The sequence below is a fragment of the Agelaius phoeniceus genome, chromosome 15 (assembly GCF_051311805.1).
Source record: "Agelaius phoeniceus isolate bAgePho1 chromosome 15, bAgePho1.hap1, whole genome shotgun sequence".
NCBI lineage: Eukaryota > Metazoa > Chordata > Aves > Passeriformes > Icteridae > Agelaius > Agelaius phoeniceus.
The window spans coordinates 3,397,035-3,419,909 of record NC_135279.1 but is presented as its reverse complement, the minus strand read 5'-3'; the positions used below and the strand labels follow the sequence as shown (position 1 = coordinate 3,419,909).

The window sequence follows — 22,875 nt, the reverse complement described above, 5'->3', positions numbered from 1 at the left end:
ACTGGGGCTGGGGGGGCCTACGGCTGCCTTGGGGAGGGGGCGGTCCCACTATGCCAGCCCGCCAGGAGGCAAACCCGAGCCACAAACTTTTATTCTCAAACTGTAACAAACAAAAAATTTAAGAAACAGAGCAGAGTCCGGGTCCCCAGCGCCCCCGGCCATGGGGGGGCCGGCGGGGGCCAGACGGGGAACCAGCCCCTTCCGCGCCGGCGGCGATGGCCCGCGCCGGGGCGGGTGTCCCTGGGGTGACACGAGCAACCGAAACCCCCCCACCCCCCAGGTGCATGGCAAGGTCCGGGCGTCCCCCGTGGCCGCCGTTAGACAGCGGTAGTCCTGCCGAAGAGGGGCATGGAGACCGGGAGGTGCCAGGGTCCCGTCTCGTAGGTGTCCCTGCTGCTGAGCTCCGAGTCCGTCCAGCTGGGAAACATGCGTGGGGAGCACTCCTGCTGCAGGTAGAGGTCCGGGCAGGCAGGGCCGGGGCTGGCTGAGCGGGGCAGGTGCAGCGCTGAACCGTAGCCGGCGTCCAGGAAAAGGGGTTTGTAGCTGGGAGGCTGCTCCTGCTTCTCCAGCCGCTCATGGCTCATAAAAGGGGCGTTGATTTTGCGGTAGAGCCCCCGCGTGTCCATCAGCACCTCGCTGTATGGCGGGGGGGGCTCCGCCATCAGCAGCGCCTCCTCATAGCACGGCGGCTTTGACAGGTCTGACTCTGCAAGGCAAAGCCCCCCCCGGACCCCTGCTGCCGTCAGCGCTGCGCCCCGGCTCTCACGTCGTATCCCCCCCAAACCGGGGGGAGGCACGTGCTCCGGGGATGCGAGAGCCCCTCCCTGCTCCTTACCGTGCCGGCAGCTCCAGGGCCGGGGGGGCGGGATGTGGTGGGGGTGGTGATGGTGATGGTGGGGCTCGAGGCGGAGGCGGTGGGGAATGGCCATGCCGGGGGGGCTGCCCCCGTAACCCTCGTAGTGCAGCGGCTCCATCTCCAGCGCGCGCAGGCTCTGCTCCCGCAGCCGCTCCTCCTGCTGCCGCTTCACCCGCCGCCGCAGGTAGCTGCAGAAGCAGCACAGCAGCACGATGAGGCCCCAGATGAGCCAGAAGCCCGCGAAGCAGGTGAGGAAGGTGTAGGTGCCCTGGGACATCACCATCTTGGCAGCCGGCCCCGGGGGGAGGCCCCCGCCTCTCTCCCTGCCCTCGGGATGGGGGACGGGATGCTCAGGGCGGCGGCAGGGTCAGGGAGGACCCGATGCTGTCAGGGCCGCCGAGGGCATCTCCCCGGGCCGTGCCCGGCGCCGTCTCCTGTGGCCCGCGGGCGAGCCTGGCGTCAGGGGTCCGTCCTCGCCATGGAGCTGGGGGGGGCTGGAGCGGGTGGGTCAGGCCTGGGTGCGCCGGGCGGGCGGCGGGGCGGGGGGCCGGCGGGGCGGGCGGCGGGGGGACGGGGCTGCCGGGGTCCCGCTGCCCATCGCTGGGGGGGGACCGCCGGGGTGGGGGCCCTGCAACGAGACAGACGCGAGCGTGAGCGACACGGAAACGTGGATGCCCTGTTCCCATGGTGACTCGCTCCACATGCGCCGCAGCGCCCGCAGCCAGGGGGAACCGTGCCTGGCACCCCGTGCACCCCCCGCCATCACCCCCATGGATGCAAACCTGTGCAGCCGCCCTAGAATCACCCACGGCACTGCTGGGCACCCTGGGGTGGGGGACGGATGCTGTGGTACCACAGCATCATCGGAAGATCATGATCTGAAGATCTTGGGTGAATTACTGCTTCAGGGGGGCCACCATGGATCCCCTTCTCCTGCCCAGCCGGTGCACCCTAAATTGCTGCTGAGTGCAGGCGGCTCATCCCCGTGCTGCCACACAGGGGGGTGCCCTGGTGAGCAGGAGGGACAAGCAGAGGGGCCGGGTGCCTGCGGCACGTGGCGCAGGCAGGAGCACATGCACCGAAGCCATCACTGGGGATGGTGGCACCCCAACACAGGAATGCAGGGCCAGGGGTGGTGGCGATGGGAACCATCACCTTTGCCCTTTAGGCAGGGTGACAGCTCGGTCACATCCAGCCAAGCATCAAATGTCAAGGGCGTGTGCCAGGGGCAGGTCTGCTCCTCAGTGAGCGGCGAGCAGCACCCATGGGTGCTCGAAGGCAGGCACGTAAGCACCCGTCAGGATTCTCATTATCGTGGTGTGGGAGAAAACGGGCTCGGCAGCAGAGAGGAGGGTGAGCCTGGAGCAGCGGCAGCCGAGGGCTGTGTGCTCACGGTGACACCACCGCTCCCTCGGAGCAGGGCGAAGGGGCGCGGGGTGCTCCATCACCCTGCGGCGCAGGGCCGCGCTGCCGGCGAGGGATCACGGCAGGGCCACCGGGACTGAGGGTGCCGGCGGGGCCGGAGGGCCGAGCCCGGCGGAAGGAAGAAACGATGGGGAAGGAAGGAGCCGGGGGCCCTGACCGCGCTCCGGCGGGCAGCGGGGGCTGCTCCATCATGCAGACAAACGCGTGGGCTGAGGCAGCGCCGGGATGCGGGTCTGTGGGGAGGGGGTGCCCTGGCTGAGGCCAGCTCGGTTCGGGCAGCGCTCGCCACATCGGCTGCAACAGGCTCCGCGCCGGCAGCCTGGGCATCCCCGGGGAGGAGAGGTACCGTGCGGGAAGGGCCGTGGGTCGAGCCCCGGGATGACGGCCGGGGGAACACCGGGAAGCGGCGCAGGGCGGGCTGGCGGCGTCGCGGACCGGGGGCGTTCGCAGCTGGGGCGTGCGGGGGGAGCGGGGCTGCCGAGGACGTGCGGGCTGGGGGAGGAGCGGGGCCGGGCTGGAGACACTCACGCCGGGCGGAGAGCGGAGCGGCCGCCGAGCCGGGCCCCGCCGGTAGCCCCGGGCCGCCCCGCTGCCCCCGGCCGCGGCCTGGGCCCCGCCGCCCGCGTCGCATCCCTGTCCGCTGCCTCCGCGGAGACGGTGACACCCCGGCGGGGAACCTCCCCGCTCCCCGCGCCGGGCGCGGCACCCCTTCCTCATCCTCATCCTCCTCCTCCCCCGGGCCGCGCGCCCGCCGGGGCCGGACCGGAGATGCGCGCCCCGGTACGCGCCGCGCGCCCCCGCCGCGGCCCCCGGTGGCGACGGCCCCGCGCGCCCCCGCCCCGGCCCCGCTGCCCCCGCACCGCGCAACAGGCGGAGGCGCCGCGCCCGCTCCCTCCGCGGCTCCCGTTACCGGCGGCGGCGGCGCACGTGGCTCAGGCGGCGGGCGGCGGCTCCATAGGGCGGCGGGGGAGGGGGCCCGGTGCGCGCCCGGTGCGCGGCGCCGCCGCCGCCTCCCGGCGCTGCCTTTGTCTCCGGTGAGCGCTCCCGCGCCGCCGCCGCGCGCCGCCCCGCCCGCCCGGGCTCCCGCCCCGCCGCTCCGCCCCGCCCTCGGCTCGGGGAGGGATCCGCGGGCTCCCCGCACCCCCCGCCCCGGGACCCGCCGCCGCTCGGGGGCCACCGGCTGGGCTCCGGTACTGCCAAGGGAATCCCCCCGCTCCGGCCCCTGGGGAACGGCGGCGGGATGCCGGTGGCGAGAGGGCCGGGGCATCCCCGGGGTTGGCCGCGGGAGCGCCGCGGGAGCCCCACGGGGTGGGGGCCGGGGATTCCCGGGTAGCGGCTCCCGGTCCGGGTGGGGTGAGGGCCCTGCGATGCCCGCTGGGGCGGTGCCACAGGCTCCCACGGTCCGCAGCCCTGCATTCGCCCTGGAGGTGCCCTGGGGGTGCTGCCACCCGTTTCCGCAATGCCATCCCCAGCCTCCTCAAGGGGTGACAACGGCGTGCTCCCGGGGTGACGGCCAGCACGGGGCCACAGGCACGAGAGGGCAGCACGGCCGCTGGCAAGAGCTGAACAGCCCCTGCCACAGCCCACCCGGCCACTGCAGTGACACTCGTGGCTCTGCGGGGCAGGGGTGCCAGCCTGGCCCCCAGAACAATGAGGGACTGAAATGGCACTGGGTGTCCTGGGGTCACCCCGCTGCCTCGGGTGCCATACCCCCAGGCAGACCCCTCGCCAGCCTGGCCTGGGCAATTGTCCCTGAGCTAGGGCTCCCCCAGGCACTGCCATCGGGTGGTTGTCACAGCTCTTCTCTGCTGTAACTGAGGCTGGTGGTCGTGGCTCCCCATGGGCCGCCCCTCTGGCTCCTTCGGACCGCACCGAGCTTGGGGTCGAGTCCCCGCCGTCCCTTCGCTGCGCCCTGGGGCCGTGCCAGGAGCGAGGCAGAGCGGTTTTGGGGCGGAGATGTGCCAGATGCGGGTGGGCGATGGGTGTGGGTGCCCCAGCAGGCCGTGACCCCGTCGCCGTTTCCTCCCCGTGGGCAGGGTGGCAGGCGCCCGCTGCGGCGGCACACACGGCGCATTGTTCTGCCGGGGGCCGCCCGGAAGGATTTCCTCCATCCCGGCCAGGGGTGACCCGGGCACTCCGGGCGCTGGCAGCCCACTCCCACCGCAGCTGGGCACGGCGGCTCCGGTGTCCGGCCCAGCCCGAGCACCCCGCCGGCAGCAGGGCCGCAGTGTCCCCCGGCCCCCTCGGCTCTGGCCCCGACTCACCTTGCTGGAACTCAGCTCCTGCGATCCGACCTCACAGCGCGGCCACGGCAGCCGGGCTCTGCCGGCTCGGTGCTTGTACGGGTGCCCCAGCAGCACCCAGGGCGGGCAGGGGGCTGCGGCCATGCGGGGGGGCCGGGGTGGTCCCTTCAGGCATGGGGACCGCAGGGACGGGGGGCACGGCGGGGCCCACGGGCATCGTCAGGTCAGGGCAAGGGCGGGCGAAGGGAGCCGGGCCTCCGGCCCCGCCAGCGCCGGGGGCCGGGAGCTGCCTTCCCCTTCCCCTTCTCCCCACGGCAGCGGGGGGAGGCAGGCGGGGGAGCGCTCCCCGAGCCACATGGTGGGCTGGAGGAGGAGCCGTTGCCCAGGCAACAGCTGAGAGCATCCTTCACCCCTGAAAATGGTGTGCGGAGCTGCTGCCACAGCCCCACAGCACGGGGCACTGCTCAGGACCCTCACAGCTCTCCTGTGTCCGTAGGGTCCAGATCCACCCACTCCAGCTCTGGACACACACCAGCATCCCCTCACCTGTGTGCTGCTACCCCCATCAAGGGCAGGGATGGAGATGAGACACCCCCCAAGTGCTGGAGCACCACTGGGCAGGTGGAAACAGGCAGAGCCACTTCCCTGCCCTGCTCAGGGCTAGCCACGGCTCTGTTCACTCTCCAGCTCTGCCCCAGAGCCACCCTGAACATGTGACAGACACACGAACACGCTGGTGGCCCCAGGACCTTGGTGCCAGGGTGCCATGACCCAGGCAGTGCCAGGAGGGCAGCACCAGCATCCTGCCTGGTGTGTTGGGAACAGCAATGCCCAAGCATTCCCATCCCCCTGCCTGCCTTCCTTCCTTCCTTCCACGGCTGCAGCAAATGCCTGGATTTTACCCCAAGATGCCCCCTCTGAGTGTGAGAACTCCTCCTCGGCCCGCTCCCATGGCAACTGTTCCCTGGTTACCCAGCCTCACTTGCTATTCTCATCCCAGTGCAGCTGCGTGCGGCCCCCCCGCGCTGCGCACGAGGCTGTCACCGCTGCCACCAGCCCCGGACCCCAAACCCACCCTGTGTCCCCCACCAGGCTGCCCCCCTTTGACTGCTTCACCCTTGATGATCGTCGTGACCCTCACCCCGTGTCACTGCGTAGGGTTTCCCCTGGAGGGGCTCTTCCTTGGGCTAAGGAGCAGCACTGTGTTCCCATTCATGGTGGCCCCCCTGAAGCAGTAATTCATCATGACCAGAGGGCAGCAGGACTCTGTGCTGGCCCCACAGCACACCTGGGACAGCCTGGGAGGGGCTGTGCTGGGGCTGGACAGGTCCCAGAGGGGACCACAGCATGCCAACAGCACAAGGCCTCATACCTGTCATGCTCTGACACTGACTCAAAATACGCAGCAAAGACACTGAGGGTCATCTGTGATACTCAGGGCTCAGCCAGCATCAGCCTTTTTGCCCTGGAGAGCAACCCCAGCCCTTCCCTGCAGGACAGGAACCAGCAGAGCCCATGGCAGCCCAGAAACGAGGGCCCCACTCCCCTTACAGCCACCAACCCTGTATGGCCCGGAGCAGGTCCCCCATGACATGAGAGCAATACAAGGCACAGCAAATCTTTACACTTAACAAAAGGTTAAAAATTTAAATACTCTCCAACTTTAGTGCAAGGCAAGCAAATGATACCACAGGTCCAAGTAGGTGCTCAGCCCCCCTGGGGGGCCTGGCTCAGAATGAGCAGAGGCAGCAGCACACGCACACACGTGTGCACACACACACACAGAGAAGGGACAAGTTATTGCTCAGGACACAGCTGGGACAAGTGTACACAAGAGGGGACAGGACAAGCTGAATGGAGAGGTGGGCTGATCCCCACGCTGCTCCCCACAGAGGGCTCCTGCCCATGGGTGCAGGAGCTGTGCTGGCTGCCCAGAACCCCTGGGGACACACATTAAGCTGGTCCCAGCCTTCTCACTTTTGGGTCACAGTTTCACATGACCCCAGGAGGGACATTCCCTTTATCACAGCTTTGCTCCCTGAGAGCAGGGTCCTTTATGTGTCTGCTCCTCCACCACTGAGCTGGGCCTGGGCACGGCCACACCTCTGGAATGCACAGGTCCAGAGCTGGTGGAACGGCATTGCCACCACCCTGCAGTGTGCCGGGATCAGACCAACCCTGTGGCCACAGCAGCAGCAGGTGCCTGGGAGTGGCTGTGTCCAGCTGTGCCAGTGGTCTGGAGAGGGGCTCGGGATCAGCTCACTGGAGCTGGCAGCACGTGTGAGACGAGGCAGGAGGCAGCAGGCTCCAGCAGACAGGGACACGAGGACATGGCAGTGACGCTCTGCTGCCAGGACACAATGGGGGACGCTTTGGCACAGCACTTCCCTGTGCCTCGAGGCTGAGCAATGGACTCCGCTGGAGCCAGGACACCTCAGCACGGCCAGAAAGGTCCAGGAAAGATGATTTAGACACCTCAAGGCACAGAAGGCCTCTGTCCAGGACTCCCTGGAACAAAGCTGGGACAGTCACTCCTCCCATAGGAGGACATTTGTGCCTGTGACAGGGTGGGGGCAGTGCAGGCCCCCACCCATAGACTAAAAACCAACATGTGATATGTACAGTCCGACATATATAAATATACATCCAACCTGTGGCGCCGCTTGGGCACCGTGGAATGTGTCAGCAGAGCTGCTCCAGCCTGGCCTCGGCCCACGCTGGAACCATCCCTCCCTCCCTGGGCCCGGCACAGGAGTGGCAGCAGCACCAGCACCATCCCAAGGGGCAGATTTGGAAGTGTCCGGGTTGGTCTCAGGGCTTGCCCGTGGTCAGAGGCGCCTCAACCCGAGTCGTGTGCGGCTGCCAGCCTTGGAATCATCCTCACAGTCTTCACATGCAGACGTATAAAACTGTAAACAAATCCACCTTGTGGGGCCACTGCGACCGTGTCCTTCAGGCTGGGCACTCGGGAGAGGCAAGGGGGTCCCAGGGGCTGGAGAACAAGCTGTGCTCTACAGCCGGGTGGGCTCTTCCTCGCTGTCGCTGCAGTTTCCACAACAGTCCTGAAGTCAGAAGGGCAAGGGGAGGGAGGAGGGAGGGAGAGAGGAGCACAGCAAGCAGAGGGTGAGCACGGTCACACAACCCAGCCTACAGCTGCCCTCTGGCAGGGATGGGCCAGGTTCCCCCCCACCCCAGCCTGTGTGCAGGAGGGTTACATGGAGGCAAGGGGCAGGAGGGGATCCCCAGACTGCAGAGAACAGTCCAGCTGCATCTGGAGGTTCAGCCCCTGGCAGGCAGACTGGTGAGCACACAGCTGGCTGGCTCAGAAGCTGTGGTAAGCTGGGCTCCAGGGACTGCAGCCACCCAGGGACACAAGCTCAGTGCCAGCACAGATGCTCAGCCCTGCTCAGGGCTCAGCTGGCCACGAGAGCAGCTGAAGCCCTTTTTGATGAAATGGGAGTCTGAGCACGGGGCAATGCCAAACCCTTCACAGTTTCTCAACCCTTCTGTGTGTCCTGGACATCCAGAGAGGAGTGAAGGAAACTCCCCACAGCCCCCTGGGAGCAGAACTCCCAGCAGCAGCAGTGCAGGGGCAACTTTGGCTCAAGCTGAGGGCAAGGCCTCCCCCACAAAGGCAGCAAGAGCAGGGATGCTGGATTAGTGGCTCAGGGGGCAGTTAGAACAACAAGCAGGTTGTGCTCTGCCAGGGGAAGGGAATAGGCACTGAAGGGTAACACTCCTCTTTCCCAGATCTTGCCATGTCCGTGGGCCACCGGGTATTTCCCTGAGCAGAGCAGCCAGGAGTGACTGCTCACCTCTGGAAAGAAAAAACACGTGGGAAATCACAGCTCAACCCCTTCTACAAACAGCTGCCCATCCTCTGGCAGGTCCTGGCTGCCTGGGGAAGGGCTGGGTATCTCCAGAGCTGGCTCGGGCTAGGGCAGCCCACTGAACTGCAAAGCACAACTCGGAGCTTGCCAAGGAGCAGGAGTCAGCACCAGGTGGCTGAGTGGGTCCAGAGCCAACCATGCTGGAGTCCTACAGCTGCACACAGCTGCTGAGAGGCAGCAGCCCAGGCTTTGCCAGGCCTGGAAAGAAGGCAAAGACTGTCCCAGGCAGAGGAAATAGGCAGACAAACAAGCCCACAACAGCTGCAAGCTGTTTCTGTTCTCCTCATCCCTCAAAAGAGCTGCTCTCTGCCTGGCTCAAGATCTGGCAAAGTGCTCTGGGGAGCCCAGACAGCCCATTCCAAGAGCAAGGACTTGCTAAGGGATGGTATTATTCATGTCAGAAGGGACATGATTGAATATTTTATAGTCTTCAGCATCCCTCTGCCTGGGTGATTCCAGCATGTTTAGCCAGGACCCTCCTTTCCAGCCCCCTTGACTCCCCCAGCACGGGGAGTGCCAGCTAGACAGGGGCTGGCTCCTTGCACAGGTGCCCCTGAAAGCTCTGGGGTCTGGCCACCCAGCACCAGGGGAGACTGCTCACTGCCCTCTCGTGCCCACCTCCCTGCCAGCCCTGCCTGGCACAGGCAGGAGCAGGATCACTGCTGCTGGGAGACTGGCTGGGGAGGAAACACTGGGCAAACCCTTACCTGTCTGCTGAACAAGCGCTGGAGTAACCCTTTTTTGGGCTGTGGAGAAGGCTGCCCTTTCCAGTCCAGGTCTGGGGGCACTGTGCCATCTGTGCTAAAGACATTCAGCTCCTTAAAACACTCTGTCTCGATCATCTGGAAGAGGGAAAAGAAGGCTGCAGCAACTGCCACATGGAGCCCATCACCATCATGCCCAGCAGAGCATGAGAGCAGTGGAGACAGCACAGGGACACTGCCCTCGGCCATGGTGGGCACAAGCAGGAGCAAAGACCCACCTCATTCTGCCAAGGAATGGGCACACTTCCTGTAGCAAACTTCTGGTAAAAGTCGTTGTCTGTGGGCTCCAGCTCCACCCCTTTCACCGTGGAGAACTGCTCGATGTCCAGCACATCCTTGCAGTAGATGGCCTGGGGCTATGCAGCACAAAGATTGCTCTAATGCCAGGCTCCACCTTGATGCCACCACCTCCAACTGTTGTTCATGGCTAAGCCAAGGCCACCTCTCCCTGCAGCCCAGAGCTTGCTGGACCCCTGTTCTGCCAGGTCCAGGGAAGGGGATGGGCCCCATTTCCCCATGCCAGGGCTCCCTCTTCCCTTGACAAGGTCAGGAAGAGATGGGCACTTACATCTGGCTTGAAGGGAGGGTCCAGCATGCCTGCTTCCAGCCTCCTGAAGTTGAGGTGCTTGAAGAGAGGGTGTTCCTTCACCTCCTTGGCCCCAGCTCCTCGGCACCCCAGGCGCTCCAAGGGGTCTTTGCACAGGAGCTGTGACACAAAGGAAATCAATGTCCAGGGTGCTCTGTGCAGGAGCAGCCCTGGGTTCCTGCAGTGTGTTCTAGGGAGAGCACAGGCCTGCCAGGCAGCTGGGTAAGGAATGAAGGCACTCTGAATCCTCTGTGCTGCCTTATCAGGAACAAGGGAAACTGCTGCAGGGAGCAGCTCCAGTATCCTGCTGCTGCATGCACAGGAGTGGTGGGAGTGAAGGGAGAGGGCTGCACAGCCACACCATGGTGCAGAGGGAAGGGAGAGGGCTGCACAGCCACACCATGGTGCAGAGTGAAGGGACAGGGCTGCACAGCCACACCATGGTGCAGAGGGAAGGGACAGGGCTGCACAGCCACACCATGATGCAGAGGGAAGGGACAGGGCTGCACAGCCACACCATGGTGCAGAGGGAAGGGACAGGGCTGCACAGCCACACCATGGTGCAGAGGGAAGGGACAGGGCTGCACAGCCACACCATGGTGCAGAGGGAAGGGACAGGGCTGCACAGCCACACCATGGTGCAGAGGGAGTGAAGGGACAGGGCTGACAGCCATACCATGGTGCAGAGGGAAGGGACAGGGCTGCACAGCCATACCATGGTGCAGAGGGAAGGGACAGGGCTGCACAGCCATACCATGGTGCAGAGAGTGAAGGGACAGGGCTGCACAGCCACACCATGGTGCAGAGAATGAAGGGACAGGGCTGCACAGCCATACCATGGTGCAGAGGGAAGGGACAGGGCTGCACAGCCATACCATGGTGCAGAGGGAGCGGGCGCAGGGCGAGAACTTCTCCGAGTACTCCTCCTGCACTTCCTTCACCAGGCGCTCCACCTCCTCCCTCTTGATCTTCTTCTTGCGCTGCTGGAAGGGCGACTGGCCCTCGATCATCTCGTACACCAGGCAGCCCAGGGCCCACCAGTCCGGGCTGAACGTGTAGCGCTCGTTCTTCACCACCTCTGGAGCTGTGGAGGAGCGGGGTGAGGGATGGGTGAGGGCAGGCAGAGCACATCTTTGGAACCACTTTTTGCTTAAAGCAGGGTCACTTACCCATGTAGCCAACTGTCCCCACCCGGCCCTTGATTGTTTGGCCCTCTGGCACATGCACAGCCAGTCCCAGGTCTGAGATACGGATGTGTCCTGCGCAGAGGAGGGGACAAGTTAACAGGAGAAAGTCGGGGGGCAGCGTTTGAAGCTGCCAAAAACACAGGGTAACCCTGGTTCAAGCAGAGTAAGAAAAAACTCAGGCTCACAGCTCCTCTTGCCCCTGCACTCACCATGGTCATCCAGTAATATGTTCTCTGGCTTCAGGTCCCTAGGACAGAAGGGGCTTGATTAGCAAGAAGCCTTCAAAGCAAAGGACACGAGCAACAAGCACATCTCAACAAGTCACAGATAAGCAACTTTAGGATGCAATGCCCCTGCCTCAGGAACACAGATAACCTTCCCCTCACCCTCTGTCCCAGAGGTGACCCTGCAAGCTCTCCCCTCCTGGGCAGAAAGGTGGAACACAACAACCTTCAACCCTCTGCACTGAGTCTGATGATGGTTCCCTCTTTGCAGGTGCAGAACTCAGTATGGAGCAGAGGCTTCTCTGCTCATCCTGCCCCAGGGCAAGGAAGGACCAGAAGGGACTTCCTGGCCAGTGTTTAGCCATGCTATCCTAACACTGCATCACACCCCTCAGAGTACAGTCAATCCACCTGTTTTCCCTCCTCCCCAGCTCTTGAGCACGTTGGGGCAGCCTACCCTCCTTTGTTCTAGTGTCAATACTGCCCAGGGAGCTCAGTGCCTGCCCTGAGCCATTCACAGCATGATCACATCCTGTTCTTGGCGATCATTTACCAGCACAAGGAAGCCAAGCTAAGGTCTCCCTTTCTCCCACAAGATCAGCTTTCTGTTCCCGATTCCTCTCACTCAGCTCTGTGCTGCTTTCAAGCCTGAGGTTATTTTGTTGAGCAGACAGACCCAGCTGGGCTGGCAAGAGCAGCAGGAACCCTCTTGCTGCTGCAGGCCCTACAAGCTCTCCCAGCAGGGCCCAGGCAGCACGCACCTGTACACAATCCTCTCCTGGTGCAAGTCCTCCAGGCCACAGCAGATCTCAGCAGCATAGAAAGCTGCCCTGGGCTCCTCAAAACCAGCCTCTCCCATGTGGTAGATATGGAACTTGAGGTCCCCTCCATTCATGAGGGTCAGCACTAGGCAGAGAGCATCTTTAGTTTCATATGCATAGGCTAAGCTCACCTGCAATTCAGGGCAGAAAGGCTGTTAGAAGACACAGCTGGAACAGGGAGGTGCCCACACTCCCATGGACACTTTGCCACCCAAGCAGCCACTCACAGGCTCAGGGCTGGGCCTTTGCCAGCAGAGGAGGAACTGTGCAAACCCAGGGAGGACATGGCAGCACCCAGCAGTCCCAGCACACCCCCAGCTCTCCTCAGACAGGGAGGACACTTTCCCCAAGCCAAAGCTGCTTCCCCCCACGGGCAGGCAGCATCTGATGAACCCTCTGCAAAGGGAGGCTCAGGCTTTCCACACCTCAGTGCACCAAGGCAGAGCTCCCAGTCACACAGCTCAGGGCTGGGCTTCTCCCCAGACCACTGTCTGGAGAGACAGTTCTCACTGTTTACTCGTGCCCCAAAAGTCACAAAGGCGCCTGTAACACCAGATGGGTGTTTGGGGCTGACTCTGGGGGCATTTATAGCATGTTGTGGAGGCAGTAAAGGTCCTGCCACACTCCAGCCTTGTGAGAGATGTGCAGCCACCAGGACCCTGCACCATGGGCAGAGCCTACTCCTGCCCCTCCACAGCAGGTGAGGAGCACAGAGGTGCCAGGCTGGCTGGTTGGAGGAAGAATCCAGCATTGCAGCAAAGTGAGAGCAATTCCTATGTACTTACTACAAACCTACTGTTCACTTTTTCCAGGATCTGTTTTTCATTCAGGGCCATGGCTTCTCCCTTCCTCTTTTTGATCCTTTTCTTCTCCAGTTTCTTGCAGGCATACATCTTCCCTGTGGCACGCACTTGGCAGGCACACACCTGGAGGGAGGACAAGGCTCAGCACCCTCCCTTTTCCAGAGTGAGGGTCTAGGTTCTGCTCTAGGTTCTGCTCTCAGGAAGGGGCACAGGAAGGCAAAGAAGCCCATTGTCAAAGCAAAGACACAGTGACAGCTCCAGATGTTACAGAGAAGCAGGAGCCAGCTCTAATGCCTCAAACACCTTTAGCAGCACCATGGCTGGTGCATAGGAAGACAGAAGGCCACTTCATAAACAGAAGGAAGCCTGGCAGGAAGTTTTCAGGAGTGCAGTTTGCCCTGTTGAGACACAGGGAACAGACCTGATTGCCCAGTTAGCAGTAGGCACCACAGGGCTCGTGCTACCAACCCACACAGCACCTCCCACACCTCCAGCAGCTGGACAGAGGTGAGCTCCTGCCTCTCAGGGAGAGCTGACAGGTCACACAAGGTCCAAAACACAGCCCAGCACAGAGCCCCACAGCCAGCAGCACCTGCTTCCAGGCACTGGAGCAGCTGGTGGCACCCTGATGGCCAAGCCAGGCCTGCCTCTGGCAGCAGGTAATGGGGCTGCCTGGTACCCTGAGTGCAGAGGAAGCAGTGGTTACTCACCTCCCCAAAACCGCCCTTACCCAGCACACGGTACTGGCGGAAAGTATTTTTGGTCACTGGCTGCCTGTGAGGGAAAAGTAAACCAGAGTGAGATGTGAGCAGTGAGAGGGCTCCATGCCCTGGCCTGACAGACTGTGGCTCACCCCAAACCCCTGCCCAACCCAGCCTTGCCTCCCCACGAGGCTGGGGCTGCTGCTGGTGCCAGTAAAGGGCTCTGAGGGACAGCAAATGCCAGGGCCCAGCATAGGAAGGAGCCCCAGGGAGCCCTCAGGCAGGCTGTGTGAGGAGGGTGCAGGTTCCCCAGAGGTGAGGGGAGCGTTACCGTTCCAGCCATTTCCACTGCAGGAAGCGGTTGAAGTACAAACTGTCGAGGTAGTCAGCAAAGGGAGCCACGCTCAGGTAGTCGTGGATAAGCCTAGGAGAGAGCAGAGCCAGCACAGTTCCTGAGAACTGGTCACAGCCCTGGAAGAAGCCAGCAGCCCCAGGAAAGAGGAGGGGAACAGCCCCAAAGGACTCTGCCATCTCTCACCCAGCCTGGTGCAGAATCACCCACACAGCCCCGCTCCATGCTAAGCCTGGTGCAAAGGAAGGTGCGTTGGAGGTACCACTGTGACAAATGCAGCACCCTGGGACCCAGCTGGCACTGCTAATTGTGGCCTCTTGGCATCAGCCAGGGCTGCAGGACAAAGGGGGACAATAGGACTCAGCAATTGCCCCTCTGCTCACAGGGCAAACGTGCACACAGGCTGTAATCAGCTGCTAGCAACATTCAGCACCAGGCGCTGAGCTGTTCACTATCAGTGAATATCCAGCACAAAAGGCCACAGGGGATCCTGCTCCAATGAGCTAACTGCCTTGGAGAGCTGTGCCAGGGCTGCCCAGCGGAGTGAGGAGCCTTAGACACAGTGTCTAGACTGGGAACACGCATCAAGGAGAAGCGGATGGGCTCTCCCCTTTCAGAGCCTGCCAAGAGCAGGCAGGGCCCAGCCCGGAGGCTCTGCATTCAGACACAGCACTGGTTACCACACACGGAGCTAACGCTCCCCAGAAGACTGCAGCAAACGTGTTGCCACAGCCCTGCTCTCAGTGAGGCAACACACTCCAGCTACTGTGCAGGGAGGGGTGAGGCTGCAAGCCTGGCTTGCCCAAGAGCTTCCGCTTCACACCCGGAGCCGGGACCTTGGCCACCACCTCTGTGATGGGAACAGAGGTGACCTTAGAGCCCTGCAGAACAGCCAGAGTGACCCAACCACAACAGCCACTGCTGCAGCAGGCAGGACAGGACAGCTGGCACACACTGCAGCTATGGGCTCAGCTCGGCAGGAGCCTACAAGATCCTGGCACAACACTGGGAATAGCATTGGAACAGGGTCTTCCCAAATGGCAGCTCCAGCTGGGAGGACTGACAGAGGTTTCTGCAGCAGCTCGTGGCTCCCAGAGCCCAAGATACCCTTGTGCTCACTTTCCTGGAGCTGGGCTGCAAACTGCTGGTCCAAAACTCCCCAGGCCCCAGCCTCAGTATCAGCTCTCACTCTCCCAGAGGAAGGGACCACAGGGGACAAGGTGAGTCAGCTGCAGATCATCCCTGTGCCATGTGTGACCCACAGGCACAGCCCAGCCCTCCAACTTACTTAGTGCATTCCTTGAAGAGTTCCTTGGAAGGTTCCTGCTCCAGCCTCTCACAACAGGCATCCACCAGTTGTGAGGGAACTTCAGGCACGTGGTCCTCACTCTGGGGACAAAGGGATGGAGTCAGGCATAGGGAAGAGAGCATAAGGATCCTGCTTTAGGGTCAGTGGGCAAAGCAGTGGGGCAGCTTGTGAGGTGGTGTGGTGGCTCAGCATGTTGGCTGTGGCAGGACATAGGCAATGTCAGCTGTTGGCTTTCCAACTGTTCTACCCTTGCAGGCAGCAAACACAACCCTCGTACTCACGTTTGGCTTCAAGTACTTTTCAATCAGGTGCTGCCCACATTCCTTCCTCTTCTCATCTGGAGCCACTTCGTACCCTGCCTGGAGAGAGCAGTGTGAGGGGCAGTTCCAGCCAGAAACCCAGCCTTGCTACTGGGCAACAGCTGTGGGGCAGCAACACTCTCTGCCCAAAGTTTCCCATGGTTTCCTTGAAAACCAGATCTCCAGCAAACATCTCCCAAAGCAAAGGACCAGCCCTATCCAGGCTCCAACTCACAGGTTTTTCCTACAGGAAAACCCTATTGCCCAGAAGTACCTGCTGGAGCACCCAGCCAACCAGTTCATGCCCAGGGTGTCAGGAACATCCCTGCCTCCCCCAGTGAAGCCTGACGGGCTCTGCTCTTACCACAGCATCCAGGAACTTGACGCAGCGTGAGAGCTCGGGGCGCGTCTCGCAGAACTGCCGGAACAGCATGTGCCCGATGGGCTGCTTCTCGCACAGGCTGTGGTAGTCCCGCTCTGCAAACGAGGAGAAGGTCACCCCAACAAATCCCAAAGGAGCAGTCCCAGCCCAGGCAGCCCTGGGGTTACTGTGACTCCTCAGCTGGGCTGCTGACAGGTGCCACCAGCCTGAGACTCCCAGGAGAGTGAAGCGCACCCAGTGGGACAAGGGCCATTGCTGAGGTTTTATGTTCCCCTATGGAAGATGCTCTTCCCTGAAAGAGGATTGACCTGCTGCTCTGTTCAGCCTGAACCTCTTGCTCCTAGCAAAGGACCTCCATATCAGCTGCTTGCCTAAAGGCTCTCTTCTCTCTCCACAGAGATCAACCAAGTACTCCAGCCACACAACTTTCCTTGGAACATGAGGAACACACCAAGCTTATCTCAAGGCAGATCTTCCAGGCCAAGAGTTGTTCTGATGACTCCTTCAAACCATTTGTGTTCCCAAAGGCCTTGCTGGAAGCAGCAGCATCAAAATGGGAGGCACCATTCCCACAGATGCCTTGCTGATGTGCACACAGCAGTCAGAACTCCCTTCTCCATGGGACAGCCACTTGCTCGTACATCAACTCTTGCAGATTCCTCCTACCCCTCTCTGAACTCTGGCAGCCCACGCACAAACGCCTTTGACTATCCAGAGCACTTCCAGTTCTCTGCTTTCTTCCTCCCCTTCCACTCAGAAGACGTCTGATCCCAGGCCAGAACACATTTCTGTGACAGCCACTGCCACCGAGGGCTGCCTGCAAAGCAGATGTGCAGCCACCCAGGGGATCCCAGCGCTGGGTACTCCCAGCCTTCCTCTCCCTGTGCAGCAGTTTCTCCCGAGGAAGCTGCAGCTTCCTGAGGGTGCAGGAGAGTGCAGAGCGAGGCGGGCTGTGGTGGGGGAGGAGGTGGCCTCACCAGCTCCGCTGCCCCAGCTGGTTTCCTTGTGTCTGCAGGGGAAGGAGTTCCCTTCAGCTGGGGAGGACCAGAATTTGCTGTCGGCGAGATCAGAAGCTTTCAGCTGCCCTGGTCGCTGCCCAGGCTCACAAGAGGTTACTCCCTGTGGTCAGGGCACAAAAAGTTTAATTCTGCAATGGGCAACCAGCCCACCATGCCCACAGTCCTGCCAAGACTCTGGAATAGGAAAGAAATGCCTTTCCAGAAACTATGAGGTGAAAAGAAAGACACCCCAGCCAAAGAGTGCCCAAGCACAAGGAACAGGGTCATCTCTCCCATGGGAAAACCAAGAGAAACTGCTGCCACCTGGGTCAGAGCAGTTCTCACGTGCCTCTCCGAGGGGAAGTGAGACACTGGTGGTGACAGCCAGTGGCTGAGAGGGACTTGCTTCCCAAATCTTCACAAGGTCACTGTCCTGGATAGCAGGACAGCAGACATGGAGACCACCAGCACTCAGCGCTGGCAAACGGGTGAAGTTCAGTGCTGGAAAACATCATGACAGCCACAGGAAGGGTGGCTGCAGGCACAGGGTGGACAAAAGCTGAGGGAAAGCTCTGCTGAGGGCACTGCAAGTCAAAGAAGGGATTTGGATGGACAAGATGGGAGCTGCAAGGAGAGCCCAAGCCCAAGCCCTGTTCAGCCCTCAGACCTTGCTCCAGAGAGGCAGCCAGCAGCAAATCCAAGGCTGGAGTCACCACACAGTCACTCTGGCTGTGAAGCCAGCCCTGAGAGATGGTGCACGGGTTGTGTGGCAGAGGGAGGTGGGGACAGCCTGCACTGGGCTGCTGTGAACATGAGGGTTACAGTGTGGATGAGTGAGGCTGAGGTTCTCCAAGCACTACAGTTCTGTGGGGCCCAAAGGACTCCCAGGACTAGAAAACCTGGGCAGGGCAGAACTGGGGATCTGAGCTGCAGAAACCTCCCAAACCCATTGGTTTCAGTGGCACTGGCTCTGAAACAAGGCCAGTGCTGTGCCACTCTCCAGCTGGCAGCTGAATCCAGACTGAAAACTTAAACAAGCTCTCCTCTTCCCAGGAAGCAAAGCACTTGCACCCTCTGTGCCCCAAAACAATTTCACATGATCTCAGGACCAAGCCTGCTGCACAAACAACATTAAAACCATGAAGAGTACAAAGTACAGAATGAAAATGACAGGCCAAGCCCTGCTCAACGCCAGTTCTCATCCACTCCACACAGCAAGAACCCAAGTTTACTGCTTGAATGTTAGAAGCTGAGGTCTGTGAAGCTGAGCTGAATTCAGCCAAGGAGAACAGAAAATTTTAGCAGGACCTTTGTTATTTTTGCAGTCACCCCAGAGTGACACTCCAAAACTCTGCAGCATGGAGCAGGTCTGTTTGACACAGAAGGTGATGTTCCCCTAGTGAAGCTCATCACAGCCTTGCAGGTGTGTGGCTACATCATCAGCCACTTACCCACCCATTATTTCTTCCCTACACTCTGAACTCCAAGTAATCCTGGCTGGGATTTGCCCTGTTATATGTCCCTGACACTCAGCTTGGGGTGCACACCTCCCACCCAGCCCTGCATCTCACCCAGGGTTTGCCGAAGGTCCTCGCAGAGGCTGATGTGGGGGAACTGCAGCATCTGGCGCCATTTCTTGCTCTTGCCTTTCCGGTTTCCTCCACCACCTGCAGGGCACACAAAATCAATACCATGAGTCAGGAAGCAAAGGTGTCTGACTGCACCCTAGCCTTGCCTCTAAGTCCAGGCAAGGAAAACAAGACTGACACGGTATCAGCATCTCCTGGTGGGACCAAAGTGTTGGAGCCTGGATTGGAAATGGACAGACCAACCTCTGGCTGCTGAACAAATCCCAAACAAGAACTTGAAGACCTTTCATGATGGAAGAATCCCACCAGTGTCCACAGTCACAGCAGTTCTTGGCTCCCAGGCCTGTCCCCAGCACCTCTGCATAACTAATCACCCCTCCAGGCCATGCCTTGCTTGGTGTGAAACTCTTCCTGCCGCAGTAATGCCACCTACTCATTCCAGACTGATTGCTTACTCCAGGGAGGGGCTCTCACATGGAGGACATGAAGCTGGGAGACAGGAATTCCTGCTCTAATCCTGGCTCCACAGACAACTCGCTACATTGCTTGGGGCTCATTGCTTCAGTTTCCCACCTCTGAAGTGGGGACACTCCCACCTTTCTCCAGAGATAAGCCAGCCTCAGAAAATCCAGATCCAAGAACCAGGTATTACTTCAGCTTCAGCTGCTGGAGTAAATGCCCAGTGCTGTAGGACAGGGTGGGAAAGCTTCTAGATAGACCAAAAAATTTACATCATAGCAAACACTCAGTACGGATTGCTGGGATCAGCCAGCCTCCAGGGATTGCTTTCCCAGTGCCAACACACACAATTTCCCACCTCTCTTTGGAAATTCATTAAATCACCCTGCCAAAGTGGTCGGGCCAAGAGTTGGGCTCAAGGCCCGGCCTTCTGAAATCACACAGGGGTTGAACATAATTTATCAGCTCTTGAGAAACACTCTCAGAACACTTTCCTCCACTGCAGATGCAGTTCAGCCTCAAACCCCAGACACAGCATGGAGAACCAGGTGGGATGGGACCATCCTGGTCAGCCCCAGGTGGTTCCAGCCCCAGGTCCCAGCCCCTGGCATTCCGTGGGTCCCTGCAGTGCATCTGCCCCGCAGCAGCAGCAGCAGCTGGGCCGCACGATTGTACAAACTCAGGAAGGAAGTGACTCAAGGGTGAGCAGGGCTGGAAGAAACCAGCGGCGCAGACACCTTCATGTCAGCCACAATGCAGCGGATGGGGGCAGCGAAAGGAGGGCAGGGGAGGACAGGCCATCCTCACCCCAAGAGAGCTCAAGGAAAGGCAGAGCAATGCCCCACAGCACCCGGAGGTTGCATTTCCTTGAGTTGTTTGCTTTGAAAGGAGGCTCCAGCGCCCTTCACGCGCGGTTCTCCCCCGCCCAGAGGGAAGCTGGGCTCCTGCACAGCAACCTCCCAGCACCCCTGGCTTGGGGATGGGGAAAGGGGTGGGCTGCCTTCACCCAGAGCTCAGCAGGAGCAAGCTTCAGGGCTGGGTGATGGATGAGAGCTGCTCTGTTGTCCCTCTGTCAGGGCAAGGGGGACAAGGATCCTTCACCTTCCCTGGGCCACACCAAACACAGGGCATGGTCCTGCTGTGGTTGGTTGTCAGCAGCCCCATAGCACATCCCAGCTCAGCTCTGCACTCCCACACCAACCTAGGAAGCTCCAAAACGGCTGGGATGGAGTTAAGAACCCAGCCCTGTTGGTTCTGGCCTGCAAAGCAGCTCTGTCCTGTCACAGAAGCTGTCCGAGCTTACCCCAGTGGCCACCACAGCCACTCAGCCACAGGTGGGAGAGCCACGGACAGGCAGCATGGCCACCTGTGGCCCTCACAGCCCCAGAACCACCTGGCACAAGTGGGACACTGGGATGTTCCTGCCTGCAAACTGCAAACTGGAGCAGCAGCCGTCCAGCACCTCATGCTGCATCAGTGCCAAAACTCCACTCCCCAAGGGCACCACAGGAGCCGGTCTCTGGGTCACTCCGTGTGAGGCTGGGCCCCGTGCCTGGAGGTCACAAACCCTGCTGCTTGGTTTTGAACCAAACCTCGCCATTATGAACCCAAACGTCACGGTCCACCACGGTCACTGTGCCAGGAGTACTTACACTTAGCCTGCTTTTCGAGCAGATTGGAAATGCTTCTGCCCGTGCAAATTTAATTTCGCTGCCTTTTATTCCCACAAATCAAATCTCCAAAGCCCTCTAACTGGATTTCAGCGGGTCTCTCAGGCTCCAGGATGGCTCGGTCTGGCCAACTGCACACCACGGGGCAGGGGGGAGCGTGCAGCACATATGGGATTTAATGAACTCATCGATGCCCGGCTGGAGCGGCTCCTCTGTGCAAAAGACCGGGTTCCTGTGTGAAACTTCCCATCCCCTCCTGAGGCTGCTCCCCTGCGTCTTCAGGACATCCCACACGGGGGGCTGGAATTCAGCGTGGCCCGGAGCAGCGGGAGCGCTGGGGGCCCGAGCAGATGGGGCCGGGGCTGCTGTGAAGGCGGCGGACGGGGCGGGCGGGGCTCCCCGCCGCAGTTTCGGGATCGGCCCGTGTGTGGGAAGCAGCATTTACCGGACTGAAATCAACTTTTTTTTCCTCCTACGGCACCCAAAGCTGCCTGTACGCTGTGCCGGGGGAGCTGGAGCAGCCCCGGAGTGGGCAAGGCGGGACGCAGACGGGGCGATCTGCGAGGCCGCCCGGGACGGAGCTCGGCACCCCCGGAGCGAGCACAGCGCCGGGCAGCCCCCGCGCCGGACGGGCGAGCCGAATGCCTGTGCCCAGCCCGCGCCGCCACCTCCCCGTTCCCCGCCAAGGCCGCGATGCCCCGGGAGGGACCGCCCCGGCCGAGCCCCGGGGCGGCACCACCGGGGCCCGCAGCCCGGGCCTGCCGCCCCGCCAGCTCCGGTGCCCGGCGCCGCTCACCTTCGCGGGCCTTGAGCAGGACGGTGTTGGCGACGATGTTCTCCAGCTCCATGGGCCCGCGGGCGCCGCCGCCTCCCGCCGGCTCCGCTCCCCGCGCTCGGCCCGCGCCCGCCGCCCCCCGCCGCCGCCGCCGCACCCCGCCCCCCGCGCCCCGCCCGACCAATGCCTGCCCTCGCTCCTCCCGCGCCGCGCGCCCATTGGCCCGCCCCTTCAGGAAGCCCCGCCCCCTCGCAGCACCACCGCCCTCCAGTTGGCTCCGCGAGGTGCAGCGGGAGGGGCGGGCCCATAGTAGTGACGTCATCCGGCGGCCACCGGCGAAGCGCTGCCGGGACGAAGGGCAGGCGCTGATTGGAGGGCGAGATGTCACTCAGGACGCACCGCGAACGGATTGGGAGAGAGTCAAGTACGCCCACACGGGAAGCCCCTCCTCCCACGTCATCTGATTGGGTGTGGAGCTGCCACTCAGACGTAGAGCGACTCGTGATAGGCTGGTCTATGGTGGGTGAGGCCGAGTGGTTGAATATAAATAAACTCCGGTGCTCAGCAGAAGCCGAGAGAGTCTCCCGGACTTTGTGGGGTCTCGGTTTCGGTCCCAGGGCGGGGCTGTTTCCGCGGTGTCCTGTGCTCTCTCCTGTTCGAACCAGCACACCTGGTTTCCCTGTAGTGCTGGCCTGTACTCGAGCACCCCTTGATGACCTGTCAGCCCCTCACTCACCTGCCCATCTCCCTGCCTCTCCTGAGCACAAAACCACTCCTTAATCTTCTTACACCGAGTGGTGTCTGCCCTGCTTTGTGCTGCTCCTGGCTTTGGGGTGAGGACATCACCTCTGCCTTCCCACGGCTTCTGTACCTCGCTCCAGCCCACGGGAGATGCCTCCTTCCCAGCAGGTGTGAGGCTGGTGCTGGCCGGGGCAGGGAGGAGATGATGGGCAGATCCCTCCCCTGGTGTCTGTCAGTGGCAGCCTGGGCCCACGGCAGGAGAGATTTTGGGTTCATGTCCTCAGGCTGCAGTGAGGATGATAATAACACAAATTACTCCAAGCACTCACTGTCCGTACAGTCAGTACTGCTGTGCCCTTCAGCATCCACTGGAAATCAGATGTCACATCTACAGGGTATGAATCTGCAGCGATGAGGAGGAGGATGCTTTGCCCTGCCACACCTTGGGGGTAATCTCTCTGTCACTGCCTGGAGCGATGAGCTCATGGTGTGAGAGCTCCTCTTTTAGAGCTGCTTTCATTCCAAAGCATGTTTATTTTCAACTTAAAATGAGATTACTCTATTTCCATCCATTTCCAGCATTAACCCTTGGGTTGCTATTTTCTGTTTCCTCCCACCTGGCATTCTGCAGCACCGTTCCCATCACTGACAAAGCTCACGGACAACGGGAGGCTGCTGGAGCAGCACCAGTGTCCAGAGGATCCCGGTGTCCCCAACAGATCCAGCAGCAGCTCAGGTGTGGAGCTGCCACTCCGCTTTTCAGATCTGTGGAGGGGAGCTGTGTGCTCATGCCCAGGAGGA

At 61.4% G+C, this 22,875-nt stretch overlaps 2 protein-coding genes across 8 annotated transcripts; both read right to left on the bottom strand.

Moving 5' to 3' along the window:
• Positions 1–74: 74 nt before the first annotated feature.
• On the bottom strand, positions 75–4,908 carry PRR7 (proline rich 7, synaptic). 5 transcript variants are annotated; one of them, XM_054642964.2, is made up of 3 exons: positions 4,546–4,907; positions 836–1,484; positions 75–733 (listed from the first exon to the last, which is right to left on the bottom strand). In XM_054642964.2, the coding sequence occupies exons 2-3, from the start codon at positions 1,137–1,139 to the stop codon at positions 318–320; spliced, it is 720 nt and encodes a 239-aa protein (XP_054498939.1). In that variant the 5' UTR covers positions 1,140–1,484; positions 4,546–4,907; the 3' UTR covers positions 75–317. The 5 variants fall into 5 exon arrangements, with proteins under 5 accessions (XP_054498939.1, XP_054498940.1, XP_077042681.1 ...); XM_054642965.2 differs by having other exon boundaries at positions 75–706; XM_077186566.1 differs by lacking the exon at positions 4,546–4,907 and adding an exon at positions 3,192–4,481 and having other exon boundaries at positions 836–1,044.
• Positions 4,909–6,162: 1,254 nt separating this feature from the next.
• GRK6 (G protein-coupled receptor kinase 6) lies at positions 6,163–21,476 on the bottom strand. Of its 3 annotated transcripts, none has more exons than XM_054642962.2 (16): positions 21,355–21,476; positions 18,412–18,507; positions 15,825–15,937; positions 15,443–15,520; positions 15,141–15,241; positions 13,832–13,924; positions 13,510–13,573; positions 12,782–12,922; positions 11,937–12,127; positions 11,161–11,198; positions 10,934–11,023; positions 10,640–10,848; positions 9,747–9,884; positions 9,397–9,534; positions 9,122–9,256; positions 6,163–7,586 (listed from the first exon to the last, which is right to left on the bottom strand). In XM_054642962.2, exons 1-16 carry the CDS (start codon positions 21,404–21,406, stop codon positions 7,536–7,538), a joined length of 1,728 nt encoding a protein of 575 aa, XP_054498937.1. In that variant the 5' UTR covers positions 21,407–21,476; the 3' UTR covers positions 6,163–7,535. The 3 variants fall into 3 exon arrangements, with proteins under 3 accessions (XP_054498937.1, XP_077042680.1, XP_077042679.1); XM_077186564.1 differs by lacking the exon at positions 6,163–7,586 and adding an exon at positions 7,594–8,341; XM_077186565.1 differs by lacking the exons at positions 18,412–18,507; positions 21,355–21,476 and adding an exon at positions 16,294–16,758.
• Positions 21,477–22,875: the final 1,399 nt, after the last annotated feature.

Bases quoted from the DNA above. Each gene is read 5' to 3' on its own strand.
- PRR7 (XM_077186566.1), bottom strand. From the start codon at position 4,063: ATGGCAGTGCCTGGGGGAGCCCTAGCTCAGGGACAATTGCCCAGGCCA. The intron at 1,045-3,191 runs GTAACGGGAGCC...CTGCTTCTGCAG, and splicing joins CACGTGCGCCGCCGCCGCCG to CTACCTGCGGCGGCGGGTGA. The intron at 734-835 runs GTAAGGAGCAGG...TGACGGCAGCAG, and splicing joins GCCCTGGAGCTGCCGGCACG to GGGTCCGGGGGGGGCTTTGC.
- GRK6 (XM_054642962.2), bottom strand. From the start codon at position 21,406: ATGGAGCTGGAGAACATCGTCGCCAACACCGTCCTGCTCAAGGCCCGC. The intron at 15,938-18,411 runs GTGAGATGCAGG...CCTCGTTTGCAG, and splicing joins GGACCTTCGGCAAACCCTGG to AGCGGGACTACCACAGCCTG. The intron at 15,242-15,442 runs GTGAGTACGAGG...CTTTGTCCCCAG, and splicing joins AAAAGTACTTGAAGCCAAAC to AGTGAGGACCACGTGCCTGA.